The 9,259-nt window shown below is 42.9% G+C and overlaps 1 protein-coding gene across 7 annotated transcripts in view; it reads left to right on the top strand.

The window, feature by feature from the left end:
• The window catches only part of LOC102734999 (general transcription factor II-I), a 110,443-nt gene that overhangs the window by 84,384 nt on the left and 16,800 nt on the right, over positions 1 to 9,259 (top strand). For all 7 annotated transcript variants that reach the window (XM_081819586.1, XM_081819583.1, XM_081819585.1 and 4 more), the window contains 6 exons: positions 1,303 to 1,486; positions 2,632 to 2,690; positions 5,528 to 5,599; positions 6,637 to 6,820; positions 7,455 to 7,513; positions 7,880 to 7,954. In XM_081819586.1, the coding sequence (XP_081675712.1) occupies positions 1,303 to 1,486; positions 2,632 to 2,690; positions 5,528 to 5,599; positions 6,637 to 6,820; positions 7,455 to 7,513; positions 7,880 to 7,954 (633 nt within the window). The remainder of the gene's footprint in view (positions 1 to 1,302; positions 1,487 to 2,631; positions 2,691 to 5,527; positions 5,600 to 6,636; positions 6,821 to 7,454; positions 7,514 to 7,879; positions 7,955 to 9,259) is intronic.

The raw sequence follows: 9,259 nt of genomic DNA, 5'->3' as shown, positions 1-9,259 counted from the left end.
TTTTTTTTTAAAGATTTTATTTATTTATTTGAGAGAGAGAGAATGAGAGACAGAGAACATGAGAGGGAGGAGGGTCAGAGGGAGAAGCAGACTCCCTGCCGAGCTGGGAGCCCGATGCGGGACTCGATCCCGGGACTCCAGGATCATGACCTGAGCCGAAGGCAGTCGCTTAACCGACTGAGCCACCCAGGCGCCCCATGGAAAACCTTTTAAGAGAGAGAGAGAGATCCTGTACTGGGGCCCTTCAGATTTGGTGCTAAGGAAATTAGGAAGAAGTTTGATGGAAGGCCTTGAATCTTATTAGACCTCTGTTTGAGTGTGGTTTCAGAGCAGAGATTAGAAATTTCATGTTTACACTTTGAAATTCTAATTCTCCACCTATTCAGAACTAGAAAAGCAGTGCAGTGCATTCCCATGTACCCATTTTTCAGAATCAGTGATCATTAAGATTTTTCCACACTGTTCATCTTTTCCTCTTTTTTCCCTTGGTAGGAATATTATAAAGCACGTCACAGGCACGGCATCATTTATGTTGTGCTCACTGCTCTTTTGTGAATAGTGCTTTCATTTTCTTACGTGAGCACCAGGTCATCATGCCTGATACAATTAACCATTCCTTTGTACCCACTCTTGGCCAGTCCGTCTGTGAGTTTCCTCATTCATCTGAAAAGTACCTTGAAAGGTTTGCTTTGAATCTTGGTCTAAACAACACTCATGCATTAGCATTGGTTGTTATGCTTCTTTTAATCTAAACCAGTCTCTGCTTGCTATTTTTATTTCCCATTCCATGCATTCTTTGCAGAAGTTATTTCCTTTTAAAATGCCACACTCATGTAGTTCTGAGGGGTAAAGAACATTCATCTCATGGTTGCAATATAAGTAAAAAATAGAGCCTGCAGTAACTGTGTGTGTGGGAGCCAGCTAGAGGATTATCACACTCGGCGTGCAGCAGAAGTCGGCCTCCAGAGGATTTGAAAAAGTAGTATCTAAGTTACATTCTTTATTTGCTATGGTAGTTCTCTTATCCTTCTATTTCTTCCCAAAGATACTGAAAAATCTCTTCTAGGATCTTCAAGCTATTAAGATGGTCTTCGAATCCAGAAACTTCCCTCCACCAGAAGTTACCTCTTGATCATGGGCCATTCATACTTGCCTTTGCTGTACTGAGCCTGTTTCCATAGTTAGTGTGTTTCCAGAGTTTAGTTTGCTTTTCAAAAAGTTGACTACTACATTGCTTCGGATTGTACTAAACTGTGATTTCATCAGAAGGTTAATCTCCTGAATTGCTTTTCCTTTGTAAAGCTGAAGCCTTGGGGAGCACGGAGGCCAAGGCTGTACCTTACCAGAAATTTGAGGCACATCCTAATGACCTCTATGTGGAAGGACTACCTGAAAACATTCCTTTTAGAAGTCCCTCGTGGTATGGCATCCCAAGGCTGGAGAAGATCATACAAGTGGGCAATCGAATTAAATTTGTTATTAAAAGGTAAGATTATAAAATCTCCAGAAACAAATGTATTGCTTTCCTTAATAGAGATTAATTTCATGCAAGTGGGTCTTTTGTTCCCCTCTCCATTGGACTTACTCTCCATATTTAAAATTAAGTTGTATTACAGTTAGGTTCGTTTATTGAGCGAATATTTATTTAGTATCAGGTACCAGATAGACAGAACTGGGTCCAATAGGAACCCTGTCTTGGGAGACTTATTGTAGAGATAAATGCAATAAGGTGTTACTGGGTGCTTTGAGGGAGAAGGTGAGGGTGGCAGGTAGATGGGTCAGCTGTGCATAGAGTAGTGGAAAGGGGCTTCAAATACAGGGAATAGTAAAAGTAGAGGAAGGGGTCGCATAACTGCACCATTCTGTGTGGAAGGAGTGATGCCCCATGGGTATGGGAAGCCAGGCAGATGTGGGCATGTGGAGGAAGGCCTTTGGTCCTGTACTATCAGTGGAGTAATTAAAAGGTTTTAAAGCCAGTTCCTTTTAAAAGAGTTTAGAGGGATGCCTGGCTGGCTCAGTCGGTATGGCTTGCAACTCTTGATTTCGGGTTTGCGAGTTCAAGCCCCATGTTGGGCGTAGAGCTTACTTTAAAAAAAATTATAATCATTTGGATTTGCATTTTAAAAGGATTCTTCTGGCTTGAGTTTGAAGGATAGTGGTGATTTGGGGGCAGGGAGAAAGTGCAGAAGGTCTGGCTTTAATATAGAAGGGTGCGGGAGGGGTAGAATGGGTAGCTCTGGCTTATTCACTGGGGCTTGTGTGTTTGTGTGGTCACTGGGTCTCATTGTGTAAGGGAGAGAGGGATCTTTTTAGGACAACGCAGCTAGATATTTCTGACTGTATTGTGGTGGAGCTCATCTGAGGTTTTAGAAACAGTTGAACTGTTGCGGGTGAAACGACTATTTTGCACGGTTGAGCTTCAAATGCCTTTGAGGACATATAGGTCCGAACTGGAATCTGTGAAAATTGCTATTTTCAAAATAATCGAGTCCTCCAACTGATTTTTTCCCCCCCACTGGAAATGAGGTTGGAATGAACCATAGTGGCACTCAGTGACAGTTCACAGCTGTGTGGGGAAGGCCCCAGGCGTTCCTGCACGCTCTGTTACTCACCTCACCTGTGTTTTCACAGACCGGAGCTTCTGACTCACAGTACTACTGAAGTCACTCAGCCAAGAACGAACACACCAGGTAAGATGGTTGTGAATTCCTTTTTAAAAGCTCAGATCAGTGTTTTTAAGGAATTTGACAATCTTTTAAAGTGATGGAGCTCATCTTTTCTCCCTTTCCCCCAAAAATCGTTTGTGGACGCTCAATACAGGCCCTCCATGTATCAGTACACACCCAGGTAGTTTTGGGAAAGCTCAGGCTTTGAATTTAGATCAGTGGTGTTGGGTAGAAATGTGTCATTTTTAATATTCTGGTAGCCAAATCTGTGTTTCAACCTGTAATCAAAATAAATACATGATGAGGTAAAACTGTTGCATATTGTACACTTCGAGTCCGACTCCCGTCAGTGAAGCACATTTCAAGTGTTTGGTTGCCACATGTGGCAAACCCACGCAGATTCAGACCTTAATCTTTCTTCACAAGGCCCCTGTTCTCTTAATGACAAACACTGCAATTCCAGCAGCTGCACTGACCTCAGAGCCCAATAGAACCTGGAGGTCTCAGTCTCGGTTGTGTGAATGAATGGTCTTATTTTCTTCATCTGGCCTGTAAGTCTGCCTTTATTACTTTGCCATCTTTTTGTTTACTGTGCATAGTGGCAGAAAAAGTGACCACAGCTTGCATATCTTCTACAGCGTTACAGACTTCTGTTGCCAAGGACTAGGGGGCGTTTCTGAATTCACACGGTTCGTTGTTCTTACAAATACTGCGGCAAAATGGTATACAAGATGTCTATACTAAATACTGACCGTTCAGCAGAGGGTACCTGCGGGCAGCCGACGGAGGCCAGCCAGGATGCTGGAGAGATTGTAAAGTCGTTTGTTTGTAGTGGCATGCGAAATGGTTGAGAAACACCATACAAGGGACACCCAATTCTCCTCTGCCAGGAATCCTGCTGGGGAGATGGTGTGATCAGTGAGCATCAGAACCCACACAGCAACCTCCTCAGCATGCTTTTGAGTTAGGCAAAGAAACAGAGTATTGGTGACGAATGGAAGATTGGGGATGACATAGACTTTGCTGAGGGAAGTAATGGAAAGAGCAATATTCCTGAAGGTAGAACTGGGTTAACCTGGATGAGTGTGACTATGATAAAAGTCTCTGTTCAAGTCTTCATTTCTCAGGAGAGACAGCAAATTCCAGGTTGTGATTAATGTGATTGCTGGTTAATAATTCTGATAGTGACTGCAAACGTGAGAATGGTAAAGCTGTGCCCAGCACCGTAGGTTGAGGGCTCCCGTTGTCAGCTGTACTTGATCTCTTATCCTCTAACATAGATACTTGAAAAGCCTGTCCTCAAAAGAAAAGTCTCAGTGCTCTGAATCATTAATGATACTTAGCCTTCCACCATTCGTAGGAGACCTTGGCAAGAATTCAAGTCGTCATTCTTCATTCCAGCAAAAATGTTCATCTGGTCTGCCAGTAAACCGGGCATCCGTTTTTTGCTGGGCCAATTCAAGTCAGACTACGTGACAAGAGTTAGTTACGCCATTAGAAAGGTCTGCTTAATTCTTGGCGTGACATATGAGATTTGATAAAAGATGTATGCTTAAACACACTGGGGAGGCACTTTGCCCTCAATTTTGTAACAGATACACATGTGTCACATGTGAGAAATTCCTGGAGTTAACCAGATGATTGAGCTTTGAAGGGGCAGGACAGGGAGGGTTACTTGCTTCCCGGGAGGAGTAGTGCAGAGATCTTTACCAGCAGAGGAGGTGTAGGGTGAGGCAGAAACTGGACAAGTGAACAGAAGCTCTTGACCTTGGAGAAGAAGAGTCACGATGTTTTTTAGTAATGGTTTTTGGTTTGTACCAGACTTCTTCCTCTGGCTGAACGGTTGAGCCACACCATATGAAACCCTTGAGATGGTAGGTTTTCTTTTAAAGTAAGAGTTTTAAAGTACTTCTACAGTAAAAGTAAAGTGTATTACGAGATTTTCCCAGGCCACTGACCTTTAGCATTATTTCCAGAACTTTCCCAGCATTTCCCACTGCCTCTGTCCACAGACACAGATGACTTCCACCCTGAATGCGATCCCTGTGCTCTACCCTACCCTCTTTCTTGCTCTCTCTTGCTTACTCTCTCGTCTCCTCTCTTTGTCCAGCCCCTCCCATCATCACCCTCCATTGCTTCTCTCTATCCACAGCTCCACCAAACAAGCCCTGAGTGTCTGTTAAGTAAGTGACATCCTACGTGTCTTCTGCAATGGCTTATTTTCCCTTTATTTACAAGGGGATGGTTGTTGTCTTGTGAATAAGGGGAAGGAAATAAGCCAGAATATAGATGAGAGGAGTGTCAAGTCACATCTCCATAATCCCTTTAGTATGTATCTCTCCCATGTGTTTCTGCAAATACTGAAATTTCGCTTTCTGTGCATTTCTAGCCACACATTGGTTTGATAAGACAAGGAATGCCTGTACAGAAAGCTGATACAATCACAGCTGTTCTGTGAAGGCGTGGGGTGCCCGGGCCCTAGCACGGCTGTTCCTCCCTGCCCTGACAGGATCCTGTGGTGCTCCTCCAAGGAAGAGCCCTCGAAAACCACTCATTTAGAGCATTCTTAGGAATAAGTTCTTTATTTACAGTGTGAACTGAAATTTGAATTCTGTCTTCCTGAAGTTCTCATGTTTGACAGGTGCAGGGAATCCTTCTTTTCCTTAAGACCCAGAGGTTTTGTTTCTAAACAAAATCAAATTCAGAGCATCACTGGACTGTACACCCAAAACTGATACAGTGTTGTCAGGTGGATCTGATTCTTCTAAAAAAGAACATAACCAGGAAGAACGACATCCAGCCTAATTTTGTGACAGCACCAAGAAGGAACGTTGTTAGTTACATTTATTTTTGCTTTCTAGTCAAAGAAGACTGGAATGTCAGAATTACCAAGCTACGGAAGCAAGTGGAAGAGATTTTTAATTTGAAATTTGGTAAGTAAAACCCAGTGATTATGTCTTAGTTTAGAAACCTAAATGAAAGGCAGCATTCTGAATGAATTGTAGCAGTTCAGGACCTACGGAAGGAAGGTCCCAGAAACTGGATTTTCATTTATTTCTGCTACTAAATTCGCTACCTAACCTGAGCAAGTTACTTTATTTCTCTCAGCTTAGATTTTCTGGTATGTCCAAATGGGAGAGGAAGGGAGGAGTTGGGGGAAGGCCCAGTCCCACTGTCTGCGCTTCGAATCTGGCTAACACCGCACGTACAGCAAATAGGTTTCATCATTTGTTTCAACGTAGATTTGTTGACAGCGGTTTCCTGGAGCGCTGTCTTGAGGAGGATTCTGAGGAGATTGATTCAGCAAGAGTGTTTCAGTTGATTGGGTGTGTCTGTCATGGAGAAGGAAGTAAGGAGTGGGAGCGATAGTACCGCCGGGGCCTTCCCATCCATCATTATTAAAAGGTGTTAATGTTTTGTGTCCCGGATTGGGAATCTTCCATCTCTGCCTCTGCTCTCTCTCACTTGATGAGTTCCGCTTAGGTGCACCATATGCAGTTTGTATCTGTCAACAGCAGACTTGTCTCTGTCAGTGTGCTGTGGCCCATAGTTCATTTCTGCCCAGAGCACAGAGATCATTTTGACTAATAATGGAACTACCCTTTTGATTTGTTAAAGTGTTAAAATGTTCTTTTTTCAAAATACTTATTTTTTAGGCCCATTCTTCAGTTTTGTACAATATACTACGCAAAAGGCTTCCAATAATGGAGTGGGAGACTCCCCTTAAAAAAAAATACTGAGTGGAGATTGCTAGATGGTAGGGAGTCTTTGCATAACACATTTGAGAATGCCCGGACGTTAGCGCGACTTACTGTGGTGATCCTTTTGCAGTTTGTACAAATACCAAATCATTATGCCTGAAACTAATGTAACGTTTTATGTCAGCTATACCTTGATAAAATGAAAAATTTTTAAAAAAGAATGTCCGTAACATTTTACCTTCCATACGTTATGTTCTCTTAACTTGCAGCTCAAGCTCTTGGACTCACAGAGGCAGTAAAAGTTCCATACCCCGTGTTTGAATCAAACCCCGAGTTCCTTTATGTAGAAGGCTTGCCAGAAGGAATTCCCTTCCGCAGCCCTACCTGGTTTGGAATCCCACGACTTGAAAGGATTGTCCGTGGGAGTAATAAAATCAAGTTTGTTGTTAAAAAGTAAGTTCAATTTGCCCATATAGTCATTTTTGGAATCAGAACAGTAAAGTGCTATTTCCATTTGAAGTTTTTCCTAGCTGCGGGCGACGGCTAAGGCTTTGTCGTCTGGATAGGAACGCGCAGCTCTGGCCCGGGCCCCTGCCTTGGCTTATCCTTGAACCCGTGTAGATTTTCTTCTTCCGTACAAGGAGAAGGGGGACACCTGCCTCGCCGGGGTGGTGTTCGACTTGGTCACAGACACTGTGCTGACTCTTAGCATTCCTTAGTACTTGAATGGAGGATGAAGACGCGGATTTGTATCTGCTCCAGTGTTCCTGAGGCACTTGTGGGCAGCTGAGTTTCCGTGCTTGTGTGTCTTACTTACACGTCTGCAGGATTTCCACACTTGCGGAAATTAGTGTCCGTTAATTTTCATTTCACAGAAAAAGTCATTTACTCTTCACAAAATCACGTAGCAGATCATGGTGGGAGGGAAAAGTGAGGGTTGTTTTTGTCCATGATGACAGAATGCATTGTCACATTACAGAATGATGGCCTTTATAAAAAAAAAAAATCACTGGTCGTGATAATGTTTACTAGCTGTGAAGACCAGTAGTATGCTGGCTATTCTAATATTTCTTGGTTTTCTCTCTAGACCTGAACTAGTTATTTCCTACCTGCCTCCTGGAATGGCTAGTAAAATAAACACTAAAGGTAAGAGATCATACATACTCTGTTATACTTCCGTGCAGTAAAACATTCTTTATTGACATTACCTAAATCACACTGAATCATGCGCTAGCGTCTATTGGGGGCTTTTGGTTTGTTTCTTTGCTTTTTATGTAATGGACTCTCCCCTCCCCTTTAAAAACATTTCATTGAAAATTTCCTGCTTGTCATCCTCCTTCATTCGTGTTTCGACAGTTTTGTGGAGACTCCGAGGATTACATTACCAGTTTACTTCTTCAGGTTTCTTTGCAAAGATCCAAACTATATGAATTTTAATAATCTGCTTTTATAAAGCATCCCCTTCTGGTCCCCCCCCCCATATGCAAAAGTGATCATGTGCTTACTTTATAGCCTTGCAGTCGCCCAAAAGACCACGGAGCCCTGGGAGTAATTCAAAAGTTCCTGAAATTGAGGTCACTGTGGAAGGTAAGGCCACTCTGGGGCAGGTTTCTGATGATTCTCCAGTTCACTAAGTATATCCACTAATTCTTCAGTTTACTGTTTGTTTTTATGCAAATGAATTTTTACAAAACCGGGCTTGCCCATGAAGAGAGCTACCTGTGATAAAGCTAAATTTCTGAATCGTTCTGATTGAAATTTTCACAATAGTCTACATGATGTTCCTAGCGCACATTGTAATCTTGCAAGAAGATCCCTAAAATGCTTTTCTTGCCTGCAATAAAGTAACGTTGCAGAGAGGAACATGTGGGATTCTTTTCTCTCCTTTTCTCCTTTTTTTTGAGTGGGGGGCACAGAGGGAGAGAGAGAATCCCAAGCAGGCTCCATGCCCAGTGTAGGGCTTGAACTCAGAACGCTGAGATCAAGATTTGGACGCTTGACCAACTGAGTCACCCAGGCGTGTGCATGTGCACACGCACACACACACACACACACACACACACACCACACACCACACACACCACACACACACACACACCACACACACCACACACACCACACACCCCAGGCCCCTCCTCCCCCCGCCTTTTGGGCGTTGGTGAGGGAGGGAGAGGGAATCTGAGAATCTTAAGCAGACCATACCCAGTGCAGATCCGATGTGGAGCCTGATCCCACAACTCTGAGAATAGGCTTACTCTTCATCTCAGGGTCGTGAGTTCAAGTCCCATGTTGGGTGTGGAGCCTACTTAAAAAAATAAGTATAAGTAAACTCTTAGTTATCAGCTAGATGTTAGGAAAATAGAGAAATGAAGGGTTCATGTAATATGTTAATGTGATTGGGTCTATAGAAGTAAGGTTACCAGGTAGAAATTAGAATTGTATTCTGTTGTAAACAACTGATTTTACAAAGAGGGAGATGCCTGTTTTTCTACATAAAAGAAATTCTGAAGGTAAGTTACCCTTTAGTAGCTCAAAAATTATGAGACTGCCTCTGGGTTTCCTCTTGTCCTTTCTTTCATGGATACAAGAAGACCAATTGAGCTCCAGGTTCAGATGTACATAGAAGGCAAGACATAGGGGAGATGGAGTACCAGACCTGCCTGGACCCATTGTCTGCAGAAGCAGGAAGCATTCTAGAATTCCCTAGCAGATTGATTCTTAGGTCTCTTGGTTGGGTGGGGAGAATTTAAAACAAAATAATTCACAGGCTCTGGTGCTAAAATTTTTGGATTTTCAAGTCTGGGCTCCATCATTCGTCATTTAGGCAGATTACTGAAAATCTCTTCTTCAGTTAGTACGTCTGTAAAACGGTAATAAGAATGGTACTTAACT

Source organism: Leptonychotes weddellii, chromosome 5, assembly GCF_054177405.1.
Source record: "Leptonychotes weddellii isolate Sample4059 chromosome 5, ASM5417740v2, whole genome shotgun sequence".
In the NCBI taxonomy this organism is placed as follows: domain Eukaryota; kingdom Metazoa; phylum Chordata; class Mammalia; order Carnivora; family Phocidae; genus Leptonychotes; species Leptonychotes weddellii.
The sequence above is the reverse complement of the archived record's forward strand: the minus strand, read 5'-3'. Positions and strand labels throughout refer to the sequence as shown.